This window comes from Anopheles merus, chromosome 2R (genome assembly GCF_017562075.2).
Source record: "Anopheles merus strain MAF chromosome 2R, AmerM5.1, whole genome shotgun sequence".
Classification (NCBI taxonomy): domain Eukaryota; kingdom Metazoa; phylum Arthropoda; class Insecta; order Diptera; family Culicidae; genus Anopheles; species Anopheles merus.
In genome coordinates this window covers 12,847,441-12,872,902 of record NC_054082.1, presented here as the reverse complement: position 1 = coordinate 12,872,902, position 25,462 = coordinate 12,847,441, and the positions used below count along the sequence as shown (strand labels likewise).

The following is a 25,462-nucleotide window of genomic DNA, read 5'->3' as shown; positions in this document are numbered from 1 at the left end:
CGAGACCTTCTCGTGCTCGGGTACGCCCACCGTTCGCTTTGCTTCTCCGATTTTGCTCCATTCTATCCTCGCGCCCATTCTCCCCCAATGGCGAATCTCGGATGGTGACGGTAGCTAGCGTGTTCTAAGCCGCTCCGGAGTTCCCGGCCCCAGGCCGAGAGGCAAGCCTTTATCGCTTTGACCTTTACCTTCCGATCTCGGCCGCTCATCAATCTTGCGAATGCAAAACGAGTTTTCATTTGGCGTGCGGCCATCGAATGTGTTATAGCTTCGGTGCGCTGACAACTTCCCGCCCCGTCTTTACCAAAGGGGAGTCCATTTTTTTGTAGCATTATTCCACAAGGGAGCTAAAAACAAGCGTTACTTGTTCGACGAATTTCATCATTATTACACCAACTCATTTCAAATCATGTAAAGCTAATCTCATTTTCGCTTTTCTATCCATTTGTGGTTTACTCAGCTTAACAATTTACCTTTTCTTGCATGTTTTTTGGGAATTTGCTTATTTTTCGCTTTAGAGTAGAGTTTGTGTTTTAGCTGTGACCCTCCTCATTCTCTCACTCTCTTTCTCTATCATTAATACACACCCCGTATTAGCAAACAGCAATCCCCGTAGGCTTGCGTAGTTAATTAAATGGCTCCCTTCCCTTGCCCAGCTTACGGCACCGCAGTGTGTAAAAAAGCAATATGGAAATGAGTTCAGCAAATAGTGTATGACATGTGCCCCGTAGTGGCCGTAGTAAGGTAGTAGCTCACCGTTCTGCTCCCCGGGACTGCTTACGGAAATAGACTTCTAATGGATTAGCCCGAACGGATGGATGGATCGAGCTATCGAGCACATAGAGAGGCAGGGGAGAGGAGTAACAGCAGAAGAGAGCATACTTAACAGCGAGCATAGGTGGCGGTGAGTGGTGAGCGTTTGCCGGCCACACCTCAAACCGAAACCGATGGTCAGCATAATGGGGTGAATAATCAAAAGAACTTTGCTGCCCATTTTCAGGTCAAGGTCGTCGCCGAGCGGTTGGAGGTGATTGATATTAGTTTTTTTGTGGATTTGTTTGGTACCTTTTGGTTTTGATCTCACTTTACTGAGAGAGAGAGAGAGAGAGAGAGAGAGAGAGAGAGAGAGAGAGAGAGAGAGTGAGTGAGTGGGTGGTGCTCTGGTTCTGTGTCCACATTTTGATGAAGTGTTTTTTCCCACCAATACCAACTTACCAACTAAAGGCACTTACTCTTACAGCCGTGACCTTTAACCTTTCCAGTCGAAGCTGTATTTATTTACCTTCTTTATTTATTTCCCAAACTTTGATGTACTAAAGACATTCCAGTTCTAGTCAGCAGTGAATTTGTCAAGCTCTAAACTCTCCTTTCACGAACTAGAAATCAGTAAATTTCTGCGAAAGTTCTGTGACACAGTCGTCAAGTATGCGTCCTGCCAACTTGCCAGTTATGAGTTCAAATCTCGTACGGATCGACCTTCCCATGCTCAGAACTAGACTATCTTGCTATTGATATACTATAAGACAGATAACCGAACCCGTTAAAGGTTAAAAACCTCTGCCTAGATTGGCTAAGGTTGTTGCGTCAAATAAAAATAAGAATAATACAGCTCAAGATCACGACTTTTTGTTGGACTAAAGTTCCCAACAGAAAAGAAAAATAACATTTTAATGTACCATTTAGACGCACCATTTCTTAGTTCCCTTCCCAAAAAAAAGTGCTCCTTGATGCCGCCTATGGCACGACCAAAACGACTGACTGAGAAAAGGCCAACACAAAAAGAAGCCATTAAAAACACTCTCTTCGACCGGCAACACACCGTAAACCAGTTCTTGTAGAAGGAACTCGTTCACTTGCTCGACATCAGTTTTTGGACAGGTGTACGTCCCCGAGTTCCACCGCACTTGGTAATGCGTATGCGTTAGCAACTCCTTTACGTCTTCAACCACCAAAAGGGAAGCGAAATGCGTTAACGCTCATGTGTGCGTCCCAAATGTGGATTACAAACGCGCGTTCTGTTCCGGCCTTTCGTGTACTTCCTTCGTTACTTTCCTCTGCCTGCCCCCGCCCGGGGTTTGAGGTTCCACTCCACTGCAACTCCGACGGAAAACCAAGCTCTACCGAAAAAGAAGAAAAAAAAACGATGTTTGATGGTTTGTTCGTGCCTCTTGTCTCACGATGGTGTAACGGGCACAGTTTTGTGGCCAAACCGACATTATACATTCGGGCTGGAATGGACCGCAATGCATAACAGACCAAAAACAGTTCCTCCGAAACCCCATTAAAGTAAACCGAATGACAAAAACCGAAGCGATACAGAGACGAACGGTTCTTGCCCGCTGACTGAACCATTAATTAGCAAAGCGTAGTGTTTTTCTTTTTTCTGAAATTTCAGAAACGATGATAACGGAGCGGGACGCGCGAAAGAAGATTTGCCGTTTGCCAAAAGAAAGAACATCGCGTTCCGCCGTCGCGCACATCTCGCGTAATGAGGTCAATGGTGTGGTGCAAAAAAACGGGTCGTTGTCCTGCCGCCCAACTGGCGAATGCAGCAAGGAGCGCGCGCGATCGAAATGGCCGGCCAGATGAAATACCGATACGCTTAAGCTCTACACTCGAGAGTATAAACAGCAACAAGAGAAAAAAAACTAACCTCCCGTTGTGAACATCGTGTGATTTCCGGTTTGGCTGCCCAATATTGCCAACGGAGAATTCACCATTCCCAACCGGGGCTTTCCACCAAATCGCAGCAAAAACAAAACACACATGGCGATCGATCTCCTCGGTGTTGTGCTGCTGGAACGCTGAATTCTACTGCCTAACAGTGCCTGATAAATGGGAAGCAAGGGGGAGAGAGTTTTATTGCCTCTTTTTCCACCCGCTTTGCTTTGCCTCAAATTCGGGTGAATGGACGTTAAAGTGATCTTTCGCGCTACCTTCCGTTAAGTACTGTGTTTCCTCGTGCAACACCTGCACCCGTGGGTTTATTGTAATGTAAATGTGTGCGCGAAAGGTTAATTCTAATTGCGACAATTACAGTTCAAAAGCGCATCCCCAACAATGCATTAAAAGCAGCACATTAAAGCGGGTGAACACACACTGTGCTGTGTGCACATCAATTTGCTGGCCATGTTGTGTGTTGCATATTCAAATTGCGCGGGTGCATCGATCACAACCCTTCGCGTGCGCGCACTCACAAACCACCAGTTGTGTCGCCATTTTGCTGAAAGACGCGTTTACGCACCACCGAAAACGTGGTTCGCGCTTACCGTCTCTGTGTGTGTGTACAAGTTAATTACGAATGGAATTTAGCGTATTATTTCAACCTTTTCGCACCTTCAAACCTCACTCACTCCCCCTGCAAAAAGAGGGCGGTAAAAAACGCGTGGAAAATCCACTCCCATCAAGCTCTCAGCTGCTGTTTTGACGACGATGTATGTTTTTCCCTTCGCCATTGTACACACAGCACACACGCACACTACGGTAGTTGGAGCAAATAGAGTTTGCACTGAGAGTGAGAATGTACGCGCCAGCAGAGACAATGCAGCAGCGGGAAAGCACCCCTTGGCCCGGCGTGTTTGGGGAGAGAGTTGCGCCAAAGCACAACGGCCGATCGACCGACCCGACCCGACCCGACGTCAGTGGCGCATCTCCGCGCGGTGTGTAACACCGCACAGCGAGCCGTTAACTGCTACGCGTACACAGCACTGTTCGGCCGGGGACACACTACCACGTTGCCACCGGGTTGTGCTGCTTCGACCGTCGGCCGCATTTTGCGGGCCGATCGCGAGCGGCGGCTGTCATTGTTAACCGTGCTGTCCCGTGGGCCGGTGGGTTTGCGCGGTTTCGCTTTCCGGTTTCGGTCGCGCGCGCCCTCGCGTATCATCCCGCATTCGTCGTTCTCGTACGTTTCGGAAAAGAAGGGTTTTTGTTGTCGTTTGTGCTGACGATGGTTTATTACAAGCGCGTGGAAATTAGTGTTCGATCATATGTTGTAAACGTGTCACAAGTGGAGGTGTAAAAGGCAATTTTCGCTCGCAGTAGCATCGAGGTGTACGATCGCGCATTTGAGTGTGTTTATTGCGTGGGGGTTACGAGTTCAAATATATACACGAAAGCCTCCACCGTCGCCTTTCCATTGCGGCAAAGTGCTTTTGTTTCTCATGTGTGATGAACGTTGCAGTTGAATTTGCGTAATGTTTGCCGGAAGGGAAACAACACAATCAGTGCTAACATAATGCAAATAGTGGGAACCGGCGTGGAAGAGAGCTTCCCAGATTCCTTTTTTGCCCCCTTATCGTTCAGGCGATAGTTTATTCGTGCAATCGTGACATAACCCTTTCATTGATGGGGACGATGGGAACGTACTCGGATCTATTTTCCATTCCCACCAACACGACGTATGCTGTAATTTTCCTCCTCGACCTGTTCGCGTCTCTCAAACGAGGAAGGATTTCCACTGGCCTTGGTTATTCAAATTGAAACATAATTTAAGTTTGGCATGTTTTTTTTTTTGACAAACAAACAGACAGGATAGCAAAAAAAAAAAAAAAGAAACAGTTCGTTGGAAATTGTGCAAAAGTACACGTGTAGGCACAAAAAACCCTTCCGCCAAATAACTAAATAGCGCTCCAAATAATAATATCCCTATTCGATTGGTTTCGAAAGCGGCAGGAAGTGTCGGTAGGCTAAACGAGTGGTTAGTAGTTTCCTTGCCTCTTCCTGCTTCAATGCGAGCATTTCCATTCCATTGGGTGGGCTGGCTGGTACATCGATTTCATAATACGCCACTCCATCGTATCATGGTTGAATAGTCGCGATTGCTCTTCCTGTACTGCTGCTGCTGCTGCTGCTGCTGCAAGTGTGCATCCATTTGCTTGCCACAAGTGCCACAACTACCAGCTGATGGGGGGAAATGACGGCCGACACACGTTGCCGTCGGTCGAATAATGCCGGCCGGGTCTCTCTGGTCGGTCATCGGCGCACCACGCGAGACCGCCAGCATGGCGCGTCAACCCAGGCACCCCGTGTATTGATGTGCGATGATTATAAAAGAAAGACAAAAACCCACCCCGGAAGGCACGATGGCGATGATGCCCTGCGTCGCAAAGCCCATAAAACCCAACCGGCAGAAACCCAGCCCGAACTCAGCGGTGGGGGTCGATAATGATGGGAAGGAGGTTATCGCAGCAACCGGCATATGCAAGCACGGTGGTATGCTTTTTTTTTGCACGATGTCTTCTTGTACCGAGAACGAAGGCACTTGCTCCGTTTTTCTTGATCAAAGCAGTGAAGCGCACAGTGAAGCAAGAAATCAAGTGTTCGTTTCATCGCCAAACTGTCGCCACGTTGGGAAGCATTTTGATGTTCCCGTTTGGAGACTGGCTGACACTGCTGCAAACATGTCTCCCTGCACACAAGGATCACTCTAATAAGGAGCTAACTTATTTATCCCATAATTACACCCATATCTTTGCACACGAAGGACGTTGCGTGGCTCTAGAATCTTCTCTAGAACGGGCGTCTTTCACTGGAGTGTAACCAACTTTTTAACCCTCTGACGCTGGCGGGTACAGTATCGTAATCAGTTCCGAGAGACATGGTCGTTCTGGTCGCGCTGGCTGATAAGAAACGGAAATTGCTCGTCTTGTTCTATCATCGCGGCGCAAACTCGCTCGCTGACAGTAATCAGGAGGGCTGGACGGCAGAGCAGCAGCAGCAGCAGATGCACACAACAACGTCAATAAACAATGATATCAGGGGCGCGCTCTGCCACGGGTCACAGAGCCGCGTCATAAAACACATCCTTGACACCTGGGCACCTGGGCGCTGCGGACTTATCGCACACATTGTGGACATCTGTTTTTTTTGGGGGGGGGTGTTGCGCCAGAGGGTTTCCTACACAAATATGCTGATAGGTAGAACCACCCACCCGTCTAGAAACCTGTATTTTCCGCTCCACTGCCGCGGTGGTTTTGACAATGTGTATGACAATGCGTTGACAAAGCGATGGGAGCGAGATGTGTGGTGGAGCAGTGGACGTGTCAGCAGACGTGTACACCATTAAATTAGTGGTGGCAATATGGTACGAACGGAGAAGCGGGAAGGAGAAGTTTGAGGCAAAGAAAATTCCTTTTTTTCCCCCATTATCGTCGATCCTTGTGGTACCACCAACACCACCACCACCATACGTACGGGGCCAGGTTGGTGCTTTTAATTATTCAACAAGCGCGTTTCATAATTCACGGTTCGCCCAACTCCGACCTCATCATTTGGAGGTGGCAGAGAGTACACATTCTGGTGGGAACGTGTACCCCTTGACTAACTCCAGCCCCGAAAGTGAATGGCACAAGCCGGGCGGCCAGGAACACATCGCGGCTTAAGCGTTAAACCCACTCTTCCACGCGCTCCTTTGCTTTGGGGAACAGGACATTCTGCTGTGTAGGACACAGAAATGGCATCAACATCAACAAGTATTAACAAGGCACACAGTGTGTTTGGCACTGCACAGAGCAGGTCGTGTGTCGTGTTATCGAGACATTCCCACAGCGCGGTTCGTTGTCAGAACACACGGAACAAATCGTAAAATATTCGGTTCGTTTCCTTTTTCTTTTGCTGATTTTTCCCTCTACTCTCCTGTGTAGTGTTCTTGCAGAGCCTGATTAGAAAACGAAAAAAAAAATCAAGAAGAAGTGAAAGCAGCGACGAACCGGTACCGGGGACTGTGATCGATCGCTGTTAGTGTATGTGTGTGTGTTTGTGTGTAATACAGTGCTGGTTTCGCGCTGTTATCGTCGATAGGAACCGCCTTTCCCCGTTCCCGGCAAGGACACAACCCCACCGGAGTGTGGAGCATGTAAAATACGTGTCCAATCGGTGGGTAAAGGGTGTCGTTGAGTGGTTTTACTTTATGTTTGAGTGGCAAAGAACGCTACACCCCTACAACCGTTTGAGTTTCGGAGCAAGAGCAGGCAACGCGGTAGGCACGCGGGTGGTGGTGCCGGGCGAGATCATCATCATGTTGTGCTTTGTGCAGGGCATCGCTAGCATGAACCACGGTAGCGGCACTGCCAGCGGCAACAACAACACCGTCATGGTACGCAGCAACAGCAAGCTCGGCTCGTCCGAGGCGTCGTCCACGTCGTCGGCATCGTCCTCGTCGCCGGCTGGCAAGCGGCTGTACAAGGCCCGCCGCATGATGCTCCGTAAATCCAGGTACAGGCGCAAGGAAGGGACGGATGGTTTGCTGCGGCAGCTTTGACGCATATAAATTTAGACATACACACACACACACACTGCTGTGCACCTTACAGTTGTGTGACGCGCTATTCGCCAGGATAACTCGGTTGGCCACCTCAGTCGCGACGGGACTTGTACAAGCGAGGGGAAATGTGCAATGTGCTTAACAACACGTGCTACCAAGGGAGTTGCGCGTACCTAATCTCTTACCACGCCAGGAGTCCAAATTTCGTCATCAGCAAGACAATTAACGACCGGCCGGCGATGGAGCAGGCGGCGAACGGTGCGATTCGTAATGACACCTTCCCGTCGTTGTGCGATTGCGTATTTCTTCTTCTTTTTTTCCTACGATTTTGCATTTACCTTCTGTAACTCTGGTTTACGGGGAGGGGAGGGTGTAGATAGGATGGGGCAGTGGTCCCGGTGTGCTCTAGTTTCATCGCAAAACACGTGGCACACCTTGGAGTGGGGAGGCGGGACATAGGTTAAGGTGGTGGGCCATAATCCCATTACACAGACACACACACACACCGGCGCTGGCGTCTCCGCACCTCATGGCTTGCAGCTCTATTTTAAGGTATCCCCACCAACCACCCAGGTGGTGTTGAAAAATTTCGAAGTGAACCTGCAGGTGCAGGCAGCAGCCGCCGGTTGTTGTATCGATTATACTTTACTGACGGCTAAACGGTAACCGGCAACAACGTTGGACAGTTCATTGTCGCGTCCCCTTTTCGCTGGTAAAGTCGGTCTAGGTTACTCCGTGTCCGCTTTTACGACGTTCGCCAAACGGCAGACCTAGAAGGAGAGCGCGTCGGAAGCTTTGCGCTTATGATGCGCTAATGCGTGGAAAAGGGCCGCAGGAACGGGGGTGTTTGAACGGATTTTTACAATGAATATAGCACGGGGAAATTACGACCCGGTTACGCAGGATGTGTGACTGCATGCAGAGAAACCATCCTTCGTGCGCGTTTGTTATGTGTGTTGTGCTGTGCATAAGTTATCGCTTTTAGGAAGTAAAGCTTAGATCATTTAGAAATGGACCTCTTTGCTGAGACGATGCTGATGTATACTAGGACATTGCCGTTGAGTAGTAAATATCTTTTGCAAGTTAATTCGGGAGCACGCATTCGTTTGATCAACCACACGCTCATGCTTGTTTTATAATGTAAATATCGTTAGTTGGGGAGTTGACCTGTATTTTTGGGTCCAGATATGAGATATGAGCTCGCCAAACTATCCCAGAATTCTTCAGAACAGATCGAAAGTGTTTAAAATTTAAGGATAATATAGGGAGCAAATGCCCACATCAATAAGTGATGGCATAACTTCAATGAAGAAGAATCAATTTAAAAGCCAGAATTTTTTTTCTAAAGCTTACATTTCTCCAAAAAAACACGAAACTACTCATCTTATTCTTTAGCGTTACAAATAATTCCGGGCTTTTATAAACAAACTTCCAATATGCATAAGTACCCGAGGATATTGTGAATGGGAATTGGTCCCATCCAACCTTGTAGTAGAACCCAATGCGTCTTTCGAATAGACCACAGAGCCATCTCAAAATATTTAGTTATGTTCTGAATTTGATCCAACGAAACCTTTCCTATTGAAATGAATAGACGAATAGATAAAGTACCTCATTTCACAATAATCTAGACCTAACATTAGATTGCATGAAATCTGCGCCTTATATTACAAAAATGCCTACTATAGTATGCTATTTGAGTTGCTTATTTGTAGAACACTGCTTATTAAGTATTTCCTTTTTCTTTACTTTTCCTTCCCAGATCCGCCAACAGTGTGGGACTAGGAACGCGACCCCTGCCACTCTCCAGCACGATAGAACCGCTCAGCAGTGTGGAAACCCCCGGTGGGCAGCCGGAGGGTGCGGCCCACCTAAATGTACTCTCGCGCAGCCCTAGTCATTCGACGACGAAGAGCGATCCCAAGTAAGTAGCAGTGGTGTGGTTGCTGTGTACTCTCAAGCTGGGCCCATTTTATTAGAGAAAGTGAAGAGTCAGCAAAGAGCTCTCTAAGCGCAACACCGGATTCACCCGCTTACCGAAAGATGAGTCAGTGTCAAATTTCAACTAAAAACAAACGCAAAGGGAAAATGGAACACAGGCGTTATCTATCAGCCGAATGGAGCGTTTTAGCCAGGCGTGTGAATCATTTCATTGCGATAAACGCACCGGCTTTTTTGGCAACAATCGATTCAATTGTAGGGCACCGTCATGAGTAATGCTCTGCAGCAGACCCCTGTAGATGTGTCATAAAAAGCCGCTTGGCCACCTTGCAAACACAAATTAAAATGGCTAGCGATAAACCATTGTTAATTATTAAAGATATCAAGCCTAACGACGCATCACATCCCTGCAGCGAAACCGGGGTAGAAAGAAAACTACTTCTGCACGCACAGTTTCGCACACGTGGCTGTCGCTATCGCTATCGCGGGCGGGATCACGCGCTTATCAGGTCTTCCGGGCGAACGGCCAGGTGTTACACCCTGCGCGGGACACACCTTTCCCAACACCACGTCCGCGAACCATTGCGCGATTGTCTCTCACCCTCTATCTGTCACCGACAGGAAGAATGGATTAACCAACCAGGTGGTACGCGTACAACTGCAGCCAGAAATCTGGTTCGGGCGTGATCCTGCTGGCTGAAACGGTTGGTTTGTTGCAATTTTCATTGTGCCCACGTGAGCAGTAAGTGAGGCTTATCGGCTGTTATTCCTTGCTTTTTTCCCCCGCGTCACACTAATCCAACCGAAACACGAGACTTGGCTGTGACATGCACCTGCCGGCAGAGGGCGATTGTTTTGACAATAAATGCAGCACAAAATGCTTCCAGTCATACAGAGCAGATACTTGGCAAGTAGGCATATACCTCGATAAGACGAGCCTTCTTTTTTATTGCATCCGACCACGAACAGGCAGGTGATGCCATTGCGTAGCTTGTTGCGCATTGGCGCAATCGGGTCACGGGTAAGTCCATTTTTGGCACACACCGCTGCTTTGGTTGCTTTTTCGACTTATCTCGACCAACAAGCGGGTTGAATGGAAATAAAATGCTTCCGCCCAGCGGGAATGGGATCAGTGTAAGGGGGGTTTCTTTGGTAGGTTTGCAGCAAAAATCATGATTTAGCAAGTCTATCCCATGACTTTTACTTTTTTCCCCTCTACCGGAGGTTAGCGGGGGAAAGAAGTGCCATATAATAAACGAACTTGTAAAACGTGGGGTAAATGGGAGAGGGTTGGGTATGGATTTTCGATTTTATGGCGCTTATCACCGGGTTCTCGAGAACAGCGGTTACCGATTTATGGTAACCCGAAAAAGAGAGAGAGAGAAAACGTTTCGCTAGAGTGTAACATTAGCGATTTATGGTTTGTCAAGAAAGAGAACAAAAATATAAACATGTTTTGATCATTTCACACGTAAAAAGGGAGAGAGAGAGAAAGAGAGAGAGAGGTTCTAGGATGAGCAGCTGTGGCCACGCACCAATCCAGTTGGGGGATATGTGATAATGGCATCCCATTGATAAGATAATCCTTATCAAAGCGAAGCAAAAGCGTGAAAGAGCGCAAGCGAGAGAGAGAGAGAGAGAGACAGAGAAAGAGCGAGAGGAAGACAGAGCAAGATTGAGCGATACGTGGCGTCCCGCTGGAAGCAGTGGGCTTTTCGGGGGATCCGGACCTTTTGCGATAGGAATCGAACTTTCTTAGCAGTCTTGCGTTCATGCGGCAAGATGACAGTTCAGTTTTCAAGTGGCACCGGGATCGTTCGGGTCAGCACTTACGGGCAACAGACGAACCCGCACACACAATCAGTGTGTTTCATTAAACTTTGCGGGGTACTGCGTCCGTGAACGTGAATTTTGTGGCCAGGACAGACAAGGACCTCACTAAACCACTACTTTCACCATCACTCACTCAGGTTTTACTAGGATGACAGCGTAGACAATTAGGGTTAGAAAATAGTGATCATTGTTGTTTGTAAACAGTGTGAACTGTCACTCGGGCGTGCGTGTGTGAAGAAAGTGACCTCTGCGCGCATCATTTGATCGTAACTGCCAAAAAAAAGCAGTGACAACGCGTTTGGTTCCGAGCCGAGAAAGCGTGTGTTCAAAAATCGTTTGATCGTGTACACGACACGAAAACAGCTCTGTCGTGTCCACACAATGCACTTTATTTACGACATCAGCCGGGTAAAGTACATGCGTGCGTGCGTACATTAGGGGAGAGAGAGCGTGTGATATTTGAGACCGGCGCATATCGATTGCCAAGACCAAAGCGCAAAGGGCGAGTAGAGTGCGGCATTGTACAGTGCTCCGCCTGCCAGCATATGAAATCGTTGACAAGCACTGTGACGACAGGCATTACACACTACACACTAGTTTTATCTTGCTGTCTTGGGGGCACCGTTTGTGTGAGGTAGCGCTTAGTTTATGTTGGTGGTTATCAGTTAAGCAAAAAAAAAAAACAAACAACAACAATACGTTCGCTTCAAGTCGTGCTGGCTCGTTAGTGGGAAAATAAGTGACAGGAGAAAAAACGAGAAAAAACGAAAACTTACCCTACCGCATCGGGTAACAGACGATTTCAATACTGCTCACTCGTTGTCCAACCTGTGCTACGTTGCACCGCCTGCTGTTGCTGCTGCTGCTGCTGCTGCTGCTACTGCTATATCATGTGTTTCACCGTAAACGTCAAAACGAGATGAAACTGCTCCCTTCTTCTTCTTCGTCGGCTTCGCCTGCTGGCCCGTCTGTCGCCGGTCCGTGTTGTGAGTTTCGTCTGTGCCGTGTTTGTTGATGTTGTTGCGCGCTCCCATTCTGGGCCCAGCCGATCATGACGACGGCCTTCGGTTGAAGGAACACTTGTTGTCTGTTGATTGAACTCGTGCCACTGCCCCGCCGACGAGTGTGTACCAGTGGCAGAGAGGGTGGGTTTGCTGTTATGAAAGCATATACCCCCCGAGCGCGATCCCGGAGAGGCACGATCAGCAATTGACAACATCGCTTTCATCGTGCAGTGGTGGTGGTGGTGTGTGCATTCAAAACCGGCTACACGATCAGAACGATAACGATCGCGAAATGAGGTGTAGTGCGTGCGTGCAATTGTGACGAATTGGCTTGGGTTTTTTTATGCAGTTCATCGGTGACATCGGCACAAGCAATCGTAATAAAGTGTTGTTGCTACTGGTGTGTGCTAATATTTGCTCGAGCGTTTCGATACGAATCGAAAAGGCCTCGAAGAGAAATCCATCAAATTAAGATCGATTTGATCTCCTCTCTCCCAGTGTGTGCATTGTTAAGTGGCTCACGGACACACACACATACTATCGAGTAGAACTCTTTGTTGAGAGAATCGTACACAGAGGACAGACTCTGCTCCAAAATGCCTCTAACTCCAGCCTATTCGACACCAAACATTGCCACCGAGGCGGATGAGGACGTATCGGGCGTTCGGTTGCGGAAACATAGTGCACTTTACCGGTAAGATCAGAAAACGAAGCTTTGTTTAAGGCACAAACCAATCTATAGAGCTTTATTAAAAGGTAACCAATCACATGTAAATATATAAGTAAAGATCGAGATTTGAACCGAGTCGTGCTGGATGCTGCCTAGATAGGCGTGTTGTATCTTTCAGGTACGCCACAAAGCCTGGAATACGAGAAGCAGTTAAAAAGCGTTTATAAACGACAGTTTAACATTGGCAACCATTCCATAGGATAAAGCAAGAACGGGAGTGAACGATACAAAGCGATGGAAAATGTACAAAAAAAAGTCATTCAATTATCGAACCTTTGATTAACCTGCTAAACCTCTTCTTGGCCTCAAAATGTCGTTTCTTTGCACTGCGCTGTCACGGGAAGGAATATTATAACGTCTGGCGGAATAAAAAGCGCCATAAACAATTGACTAATCAATCATGCGAATCAAACGAATTTGGCACCATGCCAAGCGAAGGAGAAGGTGTGTCGCGTTTGCGGATATTGTTATTAATAGTCTGCAGTGAAACTCTATCCCATTCAGGTTGTCTTGTACTTGTACGGCTAATAGCATTCAATATGTGCTACAGTTTTATGCTATAATTTCACTTCAAATCTAATATTTAACGCTGAGCCCGTGTGGAAGCGGAAGAAGATGAACTTTAAAAATAGGTGATTAAATTTAGATTAGCCTGAGCGCTGACAACACAAAAAAATGACGGTGCACACGAACACACACACACACACGTGGTAACAACTGGTGATTGTACACGTTCTTTATCATTGTGATGTCGAATCGTTTGGTTAATCGGTTGAACGTGCTACCCCTTCATTGCCCTGGTACAATGGGCTATGAATGTGGTCATTGTGAGACGGCGCGGTTACAATTGAACCGGATGATCAGTTGACATTGGGAAGCAATGATACTACAACGGGGTGCCAATTGTGTTCGTGAGGTAAATGAGGTTACACAGCAGGACATGCTGAGTTCTGTGCAAAATTAAAATGGATTGAAAATCAATATAGACATACCCGCATAGAGCACATTTTACAGGTTAGCGTGCAGGGACAGTTTTGTTCCTGCTAATTCCCTGTAGTCCCTTCGCCACCTGGCCAAAGTAATCGCAACAGCAAATCTATAGCTTAAGAGAAATTCCATTATTTTCCTACAATTCCATAAAACTAATTCATAAGGTAGCAGAGTTAGCACTTAGAGCACGCGATAGCTCCTCCAATCTCCCTAGTAGTTTCTCCCAAATCGATCGCGTCACATTCTTTTCCACCTGTTCAGAAACGCACCTGTTATCAGTTAGTTTTTGTTTTTTTTTCAAACAGCAGGAATGTTAATGCCTCACTAAATGCTGATAGTGTATCAGGAGTGGAAGCGTGAAAACGGTTAGAATTAGATGGAGACCTTTGCCAGATAAGACATATAGCTGAACCCACTTTAATTACTGTTGTATAATCGATGGCAACCCGATTTGTATCTTAGTTCCTTTACAAATGGCATAAGTGCGACTACAAGTGGGTCTTTTTTTGTGCCATTTCTACCTTTTAAAATATTTAGCAAGCAATGAAACCTCCAGGAGGGAATGATACCGCACTAAATCAACGGCTCATTTAGCAGCTGGTAAAACGACACCGTGCTATAATTATGTGCTCAGCATGGCCGAAACAACAGCAACATCGGTCGTATGCATGCTTTGCTTGAAAGGAATTTATTGGCCGTTTTGGGATGTTGGACACGCAAAGTGAAAGAATACCACTATTGCCAGCCAGTCCTCAGTCTCTGGAGGGAAAACGTAATACAGAGCGACTCCTGGACTGGTCGGCTACTAATCAGATGCAAATGGAATGCAAATTGAATTAGTACATCTTGTTGCATGACGGCGCGCTGGCTGTTGTTGTTCTGCTGTATCTTGACACCTTCCGATCGGGACGCTCAGCACACACGTGGCACCGGGGAGAGCGAGAGACCCACACGGAAGGCGGTAGTGCGATCCGTAACAGCTGTTCTTAATTGGGGGCAGCCGCATGCCACGTTACTGCACTGTGCTACCGACCGACTGTTGCATCCCAAAGTGGTGCATTCTCAGCAATAAATAATAGACACCCAACCACCCACTATCGATTGCATTACAGCTCCTCTCGCTCGTTGATCTTGACCTTCGGGGAGAGGTGGAGGCCGCGCACAGTGTCGAAAGTCAATAAGGTCGCCGTTTATCAAGGCAACGAACAAACAAAAAAGGGGCTTAGGAAGGGCAATAGCGAATGGAACTCGGGCTAGTGGTGTTTTCTAACTGCTTTTTTTGTTGTTTCCGCCATTTTCCCCCAGATCGCTCAAATCGCTGTCACCGTCGGCCCGGTCGTCCACCGTACGCAGCTCTAGTCCACATCCGCTGAAATCGTTCAGCAGCACGCGGGACGCGGTCGACAAGCCGGACAAGCCGGAGAAGCACCACAAGAAGAAGGAGGGCGGCCTGTCCTGGGAGCAGAAAAAGTTTGCCCAACACTTTGCGCAAGTGCCGGACGATGAGGTGGTGCTGGATTGTAAGTGTCCTTTCGGTGGAAGAAGTTGACCTTTTTTTCCAAAGCGTTTCTTCTTTCTGTTTTGCAGATTTTTCCTGCGCCCTCGTTGGCGACATCCTGCTGCAGGGCTACCTGTACATCACGCAGAACTATTTCGCCTTCTACTCGAACGTGTTTGGCTACGTGACGAAGGTAGGGTGTGCCGTGCCGGTCAAGTGAAGGTTTTATTTTCAACGCGTTTTCCATTTCCCAGCTCCTGATACCGACCGTCTCCGTGCTGGACATATCGCGCGAAAAGACGGCCTACATGTTCCCGAACGCGGTCGGCGTGAAGACGCGCGACGATCGGCACGTGTTCGGCAGCTTCCTGAGCCGCGAAGCCGCCTACTATCTGATGTGCAGCGTGTGGGAGCGGGCGACCACGCCGCACAGCGACTCGCTCGGCAGCATTCAGCACACCCGGCTCGCCCCGCTGCTGCACGCCGAAGGCTCGGAAGGTTCGCTGGACGAGGACAGCAGCTGCTACGACGGCAACGAGAGCTCGTTCCACGGGAAGGACGATCTGCCCGACCTGCTCGATTCGGGCGACTCGCACGAGAAGCAGCTGAATGCGACCGAGGGCGCCGGCACGAATCAATCGTCCGATGGTAGGATGGACCTCCCTCTTTCCCCTTTTTGTCTCAAGCAAAGGACACGCTTTAAATGCGCCGGTTTTGCCTTTTCCCCCTCCCGTTCACAGACTCCACCGTGCTGCTGAAGCAGAAGAAGCTTAAAAAGGAACTGCTGCTCAAATCGCCCGCCATCGTGAAAAGCCCGGCCATTCTCAAGGTGGCGGTTGCGGCCGGCGCCCTCGAGGGGCTGAAGGGAGGCGACAAGACGCTGCCGTTGCTGCTCGCTGGCGACGGGACGATGGGCAGTTCGATCGGCGGCAGTGCCGGCGGCGCTGGTGGTGCAAGTCGTGGTGTTTACGGTGACGGCGCCGGCCGCAGCAGACTGTCCCTGCTGAAGCAGAAGCTCCGGCACATCCTTCCCTCCGATTTTGGTATTATACACCTAGGATTAATATTGGCTGTCCTGCTGGCACTGTTCTCCTGCTTCCTGGCCTACAAGATCTACGCACTGCAGGCCCGTCTCGCCGCACCGCCCATCCGATTGGTGAGTTTTTTTCTTCTGTACTTTCCCAAGCGTTGGCTTTCGGTCACTAAAACGTTTCGGTAACTTCATTTCTAGGGCGACGATACAGACTTCTATCTCGATGTGCTCCGGTGGCAGAAGCGGCTGCACAGCAAAAGCAAAGAGGAGGCCCAGATCGTGCTGAGCTCGAACCTGGAGCAGATCATCAAGGTGCGCAAGAGCCTGGAGACGCTGTCGCTGCTGATCCAGGACTCGGGCACCGATGGGAGTGGTGGTGGCGGTGGGCGCGAGGACACGCCCGGTGCAGCACTGCTGAGCGCGATGATTGCGGGCGAATCGGGGCGCGTGGTGCTCGATCGGGACGGTGGCAGCTTAAATCAACAGTACTTCCACGAGGACGCCACATAGCGTGCGTGAGATGGGTTTGTCCGGGATGGCGGGATCGCTGACACAGCTTACGCATAGGAAAAAGGGCCCAACCCCTTACCCGGGCCAAGACTAGGTAGGAAGAGATCGATGAAGGAAGACAGAGAGAGAAACAGACAAAACTACATTACGAGGAAAGTGAAAGGGAGAGAGAGATAGAGATAGAGGAGTTACGTTGCCGGCAACGAGTGCCGCAAACAGTCGCAAAGTGTATTTGCGGGTCGTTACTGGAGCGGAAATGCGCCACCGTGTTTGTGGGGGGAGGCGCATGTGTGATTTTGTACCTTTAGCAGAGAGAACGCGCACGGTGTGTTTTCGGTTGTTGATCTTTAATTTATTATTAAAAGCTTTTGTGCGTCGTTTAGTTTGATAACTAACTTTAAATGCAAGCACGTTGCTGGGCTACAGGGGGGAGGGATATGCACTCGCAGGGAGAAAGATAAGGTGGTGTGACCGTGTGGGGATGACGCTAGACACTATGAAGAGATGCATTTAAGCCTGCAGCCGCGCTGTTGGTGTTGGTGCGGGCATATGACGACGGCGCACGACGATGGTAACGACAGCTTGAGTGATGAGTGATTTAGGAATTAATTTTGTGTTTTTTTTTTAATTGAAAACCTTAGAAAAGGAACAGCCAACGTATTGTGGGATAGATGTTTGTGCGTGAGATAGAGAGAGAGGATTGGTTACAAGCTTTGCAGTAAGTACAGATAGTGTACAGTGAGTAGTAGTAGCTCTTTTTTTACGCGATACATGCGGGAGTTGCGGGACAACAGTCGAAAAACAGAGATGACAGTAATGGCCAAAACTCAACCGACACACCACCACTACTACTACTACTACACCAATAACCAACCCATTTCTTCCTTCATTCATCTACACCGGGTTCCAGCCGAAAGTAGTATTTGCGTGCTCGCAAGAGGCCCTAGTAGTAGTGACCCAGAGTTTAGTCTACCGACCAGAAGAGAACAGGATAGAACGAAATGAAACCAATAGGAAACCGATCCCGAAGCCGCTATGCTCGGGTTCAGTTTGTTTTTTCTTATTTGCTTTTGCTACTTACAGTTGAAATGAAGAAAAGAGATGAAACACTCCCGCCGCCTAATGAACTACCGTGGAACCAGTTTTTTGGGACCGTTTTGAGGGTTGTTGTTTTTTCTCATTTATCATACGCTCCCACCCAATAGCAGCGTGGTTTCGCTCGGGGTTTTTTGTTGTTTTTTGGAACTATTTATATCTCGATAGCAATTTGCGCTGACAACAATACAACACAACACAACAAACAATGCGTCGATTAGATTTGATACACGATAGACAAAAGCCCCTCCTCCCCTGCAGATGTAAGAGTAGTGAAAGGAGCAGAGACGCGGTTTAAAAACGGGCGATGAGAGAAGGACGCCGTTTTGCTCAAAGCGTACAGAGGATCGAGACCCAGCAGCACAGTAGTGGAGTGCAGTTTGTTAGTGATTGTTTTATAGGCAAATTATGCCCCCCCCCTCCCTCCTTTCCCTACACTATTAAGTTAGTAAGCAGTTAGTGCCGTTCCGTTTCGGATACAGCAGAGGAGCACAGATCGTCGACCATCAATTGGTGCCATAGAGCTTAACCGGGTTTCGGCTGTTCAAATTGATGAACGCGAGAAGGAAACGTTACGCGAAGTGAATGTACGACAAAGCAAGGCAGTGTTGGGTAACGCCGTGAAGGATTTTTAATTACTAGCACACACATACACACACACGCAAGCACACAATTTCCACCGAGTGTCATATTTTTTGTAAAACGGATCCCCTGGATCCCACTCACTAGCTCATTCTTTGGGCAGCCCCAATCGTGGTGTGTGATTTTACATCTGCAGTGTGAGTGTAGCTGCGTGTTGGCAATCGAATTGCACCGCCAAAAGTGGCGTTGGCCTTTACCAAAAACCCTCTTTTGCTGTCGAACAGTAGAAGCCGAGCTTCATATCAATTATCACGAGCGGGCCAAGCAGAGGTTGAAGGAATGTTAGCGCGACGACCCTCCCCTACCCCCAGTTTTGCGCCACCACGCCAAACCGTACCGGGCATGTAAATGGGCGCACAATAGCATATATCTCTTTCGCGGTTTGGTTTGGCGCGGGGATGCAACTGGAGAGAAGATCGCGTTCGTCCGAGTGATGAAGGCCAATGCAATGGAATGAGAAAGAGACGAGGGCAGGGACAGAAGCGCAAGCGGAAACGTAATGCGTTGTAGAGAGGGCAAAGAAGAATGATCAATTAGGAAGCCCGAAGAGCGAAAAAAAAAGGTTTGGGAAAGGATGAGGAACCGTACTAGAAGCAAATTGTCTGTGATATGTATGCAAAAATACATGAAGGAAAAAGGGGAAAAAATGGGATCGCGACGATCAGGCGAAGATTGCGCCCCTGCCGGATGGTACCAACACCGGGTGATAATGCGAGAGAAGAGGAAGAAAAAGAAAAAAAAAGACGAAAGCAGGGCTAGAAAAGAACCAATAAGCAATGTACTGATGCAGAAGAGAGAATAAGAAAAGGGTGCACGTAAATCACAGAAGAAAAAAACGAACGATCGCTAGAAGAAGGTGGGGCAGATCCTGGACGATTCGCCGTCTGTTGGGTTTTACACCTTTGCTGTGCACCGTGTAGAGTAACTGCAACGTTTCCTTATTTGCATAATATTTCCTTCCCTCCCCATCCGCCCCGATGCTTAATTCTTTGTTGGTGAAGTTTTCGTTGGTTGGTTTCGGTTGGTGGAAGATATCGTGATGGTGAAGAATAGGGGAGTTAACCGTAGAAGGATGAACCTTCGGTATGACTTATTTCGTTTATTTCGTATTTTTGTTATGGGTACGTTACGATGGTAGGATTTAAAGACATACGAAAAAGCTAATAAACCCGTATCTTGAACTATGAAAAAAAGGCATTTGGGTGTTCTGGTGGGCGAAAGAACTTGATCTCCTCGCTAGTATGACGTATCATAAGGTAAGAGAAAACACTTGTTGTCATTTCTTTTAGTTCCACTGTTCAAATAACCCTTAAAAGACATTAGATGCAGTGTTAAAACTCCGCAAAACACACATCCGCTGCAACGTATCGGAATTGTCATAAATCCTAGCTGAGATGGACAAGCCCGCATTTGGACAAGGCGAAGACTACTACGATGCAGTTTTAGCGCTAGAAAAGTAAATTAGTGCATTAACATCCAGTAACATAAACCCATTTGTCCCAGCGTATGAAGCATCATACCTTAAAATATGCATCCTAAAAACATCATGGTTTCTACACCAAACACAAGGTTTTTGCTATTATTCAGATGTTATATGATAGTTGAAGACTAATTCTGCTCTAAAATCCACCTCAGGTGTCTTTTTTTTTGAATAATTATAATTTAATCAGAAATTTCGCATTATAATGGAACCTCTCAATAACTAAATTAAACCGTTTCAGCAAAGCTATTTGCCTTATAATTTCCATTAGAAATAAAATAATTGATTCCTAAGCCGAAAACCATGCTAAAACTACTAACTATTGACTACGATATGACTTTGCTCCAAAATACATATGGCCATTGATGCAGTCCATATCCAAGCAGAGGTTGTTGCTCGTTATGCAACATTTTCTATATTCACAGATGTGTTTATATATAGATATGCTCCTTATATAAAAAAAAAACTTTCTATAAGAGGGTACAAGCTGTTCCTATAAGCTAAGTAATAGTATAAGCTATAAGCTAAGTATAAGTAGCTGTTCTATAAGGGTGCCAATCCAACACGCCTTAAGGTAGGCTATTCGCTTGACAAAACAGCTTTCTTAGGGCAGCCAGTTTACCACTGCGCTTTCCAACAGTTAAAATCCTATAGTTATAATCACCACCATGCAAACACTTACTGCATTCCAATTAGTACGCCACCAATGCAGGTTACGATCGCGGCTGCCCACATGCCGCTCGCTAACAACCGAACGCCTTTGCGTGCAGTGTTTATCTTCTCCTAAAACCCGCATCCTCAATAACAGCTCGTCCCTAGCGTTCGATACATTCAATTAAACTATTTCACAGCTTGCAAGTATGGACTGTTCTGGAACAACATGGCCAGACAGGAGAGCAAAAATCAAACGTACAAAAATGCACCATGAACTGCAGCAACTTCCCCTCGTTCCGTTCGATCCCACCCGTCGCCTGAAACGCTTATCATAACAAGTCCGTGGTGTTGGTGGTAGGAAGCAGCATAACTATAATGACAAAACGACGATGGATGGCCAACCACTTTCGCCAGCATTCAACTCTATCGCTGCTGATGGCTCTCCCCTCTGCTCTGCCCGTTAGCGTTAGATAAGGGGTTTGAATGCTTACCTGCAGTCACGGCTACCCAGTGAGGGATAGCAGCACAACCGCCCGGCACCAGGATAAAGCATAAAAGCAGACGAGCAGACAACGGCAGCAACATCACAGCATCCCGCGCACGCCGTAAGTCTTCTCGTTTGCCTCACACTTTTGTCGCGCTAAGTTCGCCAGTTCCCACCTCAACGACACACAGTCAAACAAGACACACTGTTTTCACTCGCGACGATTCGGGCCGCGGTCAGTTTCTCTTTGGACGTTCCGGTGCGTGTGCATCCACGGTTACGGTGCAGAAATTTCACTTTCGTTCGGTCTCGAGCCGCCCTGCTGAAGCCGAAGATGACGACGGAGCAGGTGCTAATGGCGGTTGCGTGCTGCTGCTTACTGCCGGCGTTGTTGCTTAACGTGCACAGTGGTGGTGGTGGGGCTGATGCTCTTGCCACTGTGGACACTTCCGATGCAACTGGACAGTCGTTCGGTCACGATTGGGAACCATCGTCCGCTGCGGAATTGCGTGCCGTTCTTCGCTGTAAGTATGCGCAAAGCCTACTTTGGGCGGCTTCTACCATTCCATTTCCCAAATAAAACTGGTTTGTGCAAACCGGACATCGTGACTCATGGCTTTGTTTGGGGAATTTTCGAGGAGCAAGTCTTGAGGTCAACCTGCTCCATTCGTGGTGTAATTGTGATACAATCGATTGTTTTTGTATGTTTGTGCCCAACTCAACAGCCTTTGCCCGATCGAAGGAGGAAGCGGACGCTCCCGAACCGGCAGGCAAGCAGCTGCCCACCTTCTCGTCGGCCCCGCTAGGCTCGGCCACCCCTTGCAAATGTCTGCACGGTATCTGTAGCTGTTGTTTGGGTAACTATCGCCTGTTCTCGATGGACTCTGAGCATCCTCCGTTTTGCTCACAGTTCACCTCTCGTCGGCAGGTGTTTTCAGCATGAACGGGTGCGCCAACCTGACCTACATTCCCGAGGACTTTGCCTTTGAGTTTCGCATGATCTTCAACAATCGCGTACTGTCCAAGCGGCGCATCAGCGGGAAGAACCCGAAACCGATCTGCGTGCATCCGCCCCGGTTCGACTTTATCGAGGTGTGTGCCAACTTCTACGACGTCTACTTTGTCGGACGTAACATGCACGTGTGCATGGAGATGAACGGCAACTTCGAGGGGTACGAGCTGTTTTCGAGGTAAGTCGCGACCCTGTCTTCCGAACTGGGATCGTTCTGGAAAGGGCTTATGCTAAAACCGTAACTTCTTCTGTAACTTTGTTCTTTAATGCAGATCGTTCAACTGCCTGCGGATAGGCGATAAGGGGGTGAAGCTGATGAAGCCGGGTGAAACGATTGGAGGATCGGTAAATCCATCTCTGGAGGCCGAGATCGATGCTGGGGACGATATCGAAGATTACGATGAAGCGGTTGTATGAGTTGGTGCTGCTGCTGGTGATGTTCCCACTTCCAGAATAAATTATTTCCGTTGCGCTTGCACGAATTTGCGTTTCGTTTGTTGTGTTCTTTGAATTTTGGATTGAAAGTGCAGAAGTGCTCACAGTTAGCCGCCATCGTTTCTGGGCCGCTCTGCCTACGCGATACAACCCTGTCTCTCCATTCAGCCGCCACAGCTGTCAAAGCTGCAAAAGCGCGCATTGACAGTTCGCGCTCGCCGTATGTAAACAAGCATGTGCGAATAAACAACAAACAGTGCACGCGTTTCGCAGCGTACACCGGTTTGCACAATATCACAAGATGAGTGTGTTTCTAAGCAACTTCAGAGTGCCACACTGCAGCAAAGGCTTTCAGCTGTGCTCTGTGGCCACGCTCGGTAAGCTCCGGTACACCACCAAGGTAAGGTGTGAGCTCGATGCGACCACCGAAAAAGCGATTGCCGAGGGTGGCCTCAAGCCTCGCAAGCACCGGGGCCGCATCAAGTGCAACAATACGGCCGTGCCGCCGGAAATACACGACGCGATGATTCGCTGCGCCAAGGACCATCCACTGAAAAGTCTGATCGCCGATGGGCAACGGTTGAGCAATTGCGTTCGCTCGCGCAAATGGTACCCGCTCGACGGTACCGCCCCGAACCGTGGTGCGGAACGGGCGATCGAACGGACGCCGCCCAGTGCCCGGCGGCAGGACGCGTCCGTGTTTGACCTGCACGACGAGTACAGCTGCCTGACGCAGCTGTTCGGCCGGTCCGATGCGGAGTACGCGGTGCTGCGGCGCATCTTCACCGAGATTGACCAGCGCGATCCCGAGCTGCGGCCGCGCAGCTTTCTCGACTTTGGGGCGGGCGTCGGTACGGGCACGTGGGCGGTGGCCGACTTTTGGCACGACCACCTGTTCGAGATACTGTCGGTGGACAAATCGCGCCACGCGAACGATCTGGCCGAGCTGGTGCTGCGCCAGGGCGATCCGAACCGGGCGAGCATGGTGCGGAACGTGTTCTACCGGCAGTTTCTTCCGGCGAGCCCGGATCGCAAGTACGACATCGTGCTGAGCGCGTTTTCGCTCTTTGATCAGCCGTCCCGGCGGCGGCTGTACGAGCTGGTGGACCAGCTGTACGGCACGTTCGACAAGTATCTGATCCTGGTGGAGCAAGGCTCGAATGCGGGCTTCCAGCTGCTGGACGGCGTGCGCAATCACATCCGGCGGAATCACGATGCGGACGAGAAGCATCTCTTCGCACCGGTAAGTGGGCGAGAGCCGCACTCTAGCTAGTATCAGTCCCAGCAAATGCATCTTTTGTGCTTGCAGTGTCCCCACAGCATGGGCTGCCCGCGGATGATCAAGGACGATGGTACGCCGTGCAACTTTGAGGCCACCTACACGCGCAACTTTCCCGCCCCGGGTGGACATCAGTACGGTAGCATTCTTTACTCGTACCTGGTGTACAGGAGGAACCCTCCGGACAGTGCGCACGGGTTTCCGCGACTCGTACGCCCGACGGCGGTGCGCTCCAAGCATTGCGTGTGTCACGTTTGCGCGGCGGACGGACAGCTGCGTGACGTTTCCTTTACCACGTCGAAACACGGCCAGTAAGTGGCGGGGCACCGTTTTGGGGGCAAGATGGCAGTTTTGAGTAATGTCGTGTCTTTGGGTTGTGTTTTTTCAGGATTGTACATCGATGCGCCAAGGCTAGCCGGTGGGGCGATCTACTTCCAATGCGTATCCAGTGGTTGAATGGTGCGGAGGACGACGAACACAGCGTGGAGACTTGAGGCGGACTGGTTTGCTGATTTGAAATTGTGATTAGATGTGAATAGAAGAGAAATAAAAGTGTATTAATTAAAATTTGCTGTTTAAGATTTTTTGGATAGGATTACAGGACATTACCTAGCTCCAAAAACTGGTCCTATCCCAGTACAGTGCTAGGGCGCTTCGAAAGGGAAACATTGGAACAATCAGGAACCGCCAGAAGATTTCGGACACGATCGCTTCGGATGGCATAATCTCTTTCCACGGCTGCTGCTTGTGTAGATTGATTTTGTTTTGTTTATTATACTTTTCAAACAACTGGCGCGCGTGTGTATTGTGTACAGAATTCAGTAATAGTTCACATCTCCTAGAGCATTTCATCGGAACTCGAGCGAACGTGCGCGATCGCCTAATTTCCCATATATATATATATGTGTGTTTGATGTGTTGCATAGCGGGGTGTGTGGCTGTGTGCAATCTCAATTTCGCGCGACGAAACTCACTAAACGCCAGGTTTGTTCTGTCCATTTCGTACCTAAACACGCGCACTTAATATTTCATAACTTAACCGCTGTCTGCTCTGCGCGGCGCCGCTTGTGCTGTTGCGTTGAATAATAAAAACGAACCACACACACACGCGATGGCGTTCGAAGCGCGACAGCTTGGGTGTTTGTTTCTTATCTACATTACATATCTTAAAGCGCAAACGAACCCTCGGGAGAAGGGGAGAAGCAAAAAACGGATCTCGTCGTCCTCGAGCGGAGAAAGCATTGCGCACTGCCGAACTGAACGGACAGCGACGCGGTGTCCGGACCGGGAATACCCTTCTCCCATCCCCTCCTCGCCCTTACCTCCTACAGCATTAACTTAACCACTGGAGCAAGAGACGCGAGACGTTGTACGTTATCGAGAATAGAGACGCGGCCTGTAATCCCGGTTCGTGTTTAAAATCCATTTCCATCCCTACAATATGCGCACTAAATTCGAGCCTTTCTCGCTCACCTTCTCTCTCGCTCTCTTCCTTGCTCGCTCTCTCCCTATCGTGGTACACAACTAAATAGAAATAACCAAAGGTAAGGAATATTAATATAAAAAAATAGTGAAAAA

General features: G+C 48.7%; 3 protein-coding genes across 14 annotated transcripts in view; all 3 read left to right on the top strand.

Annotated features, from left to right (window-relative positions):
• The window catches only part of LOC121588457 (protein Aster-B-like), a 30,609-nt gene extending 11,241 nt beyond the window's left edge, over positions 1–19,368 (top strand). For 10 of the 11 annotated variants that reach the window (XM_041906420.1, XM_041906423.1, XM_041906428.1 and 7 more), the window contains 6 exons: positions 9,027–9,188; positions 15,068–15,282; positions 15,350–15,453; positions 15,515–15,908; positions 16,001–16,416; positions 16,492–19,368. In XM_041906420.1, the coding sequence (XP_041762354.1) occupies positions 9,027–9,188; positions 15,068–15,282; positions 15,350–15,453; positions 15,515–15,908; positions 16,001–16,416; positions 16,492–16,803 (1,603 nt within the window). In that variant the 3' untranslated portion in view covers positions 16,804–19,368. Of the gene's footprint in view, positions 1–3,814; positions 3,905–6,644; positions 7,216–9,026; positions 9,189–15,067; positions 15,283–15,349; positions 15,454–15,514; positions 15,909–16,000; positions 16,417–16,491 lie in introns of those variants that run through there. The other variant, XM_041906427.1, reaches the window with a different exon arrangement.
• Positions 19,369–21,255: 1,887 nt separating this feature from the next.
• On the top strand, positions 21,256–22,652 carry LOC121588462. 2 transcript variants are annotated; one of them, XM_041906436.1, is made up of 4 exons: positions 21,256–21,682; positions 21,884–22,015; positions 22,087–22,348; positions 22,443–22,652. In XM_041906436.1, the coding sequence occupies exons 1-4, from the start codon at positions 21,493–21,495 to the stop codon at positions 22,585–22,587; spliced, it is 729 nt and encodes a 242-aa protein (XP_041762370.1). In that variant the 5' UTR covers positions 21,256–21,492; the 3' UTR covers positions 22,588–22,652. The 2 variants fall into 2 exon arrangements, with proteins under 2 accessions (XP_041762370.1, XP_041762369.1); XM_041906435.1 differs by having other exon boundaries at positions 22,069–22,348.
• A 141-nt stretch (positions 22,653–22,793) lies between these two features.
• LOC121588460 (methyltransferase-like protein 17, mitochondrial) lies at positions 22,794–24,436 on the top strand. The gene is made up of 3 exons (XM_041906431.1): positions 22,794–23,848; positions 23,915–24,195; positions 24,273–24,436. Exons 1-3 carry the CDS (start codon positions 22,907–22,909, stop codon positions 24,376–24,378), a joined length of 1,329 nt encoding a protein of 442 aa, XP_041762365.1. The 5' UTR covers positions 22,794–22,906; the 3' UTR covers positions 24,379–24,436.
• Positions 24,437–25,462: the final 1,026 nt, after the last annotated feature.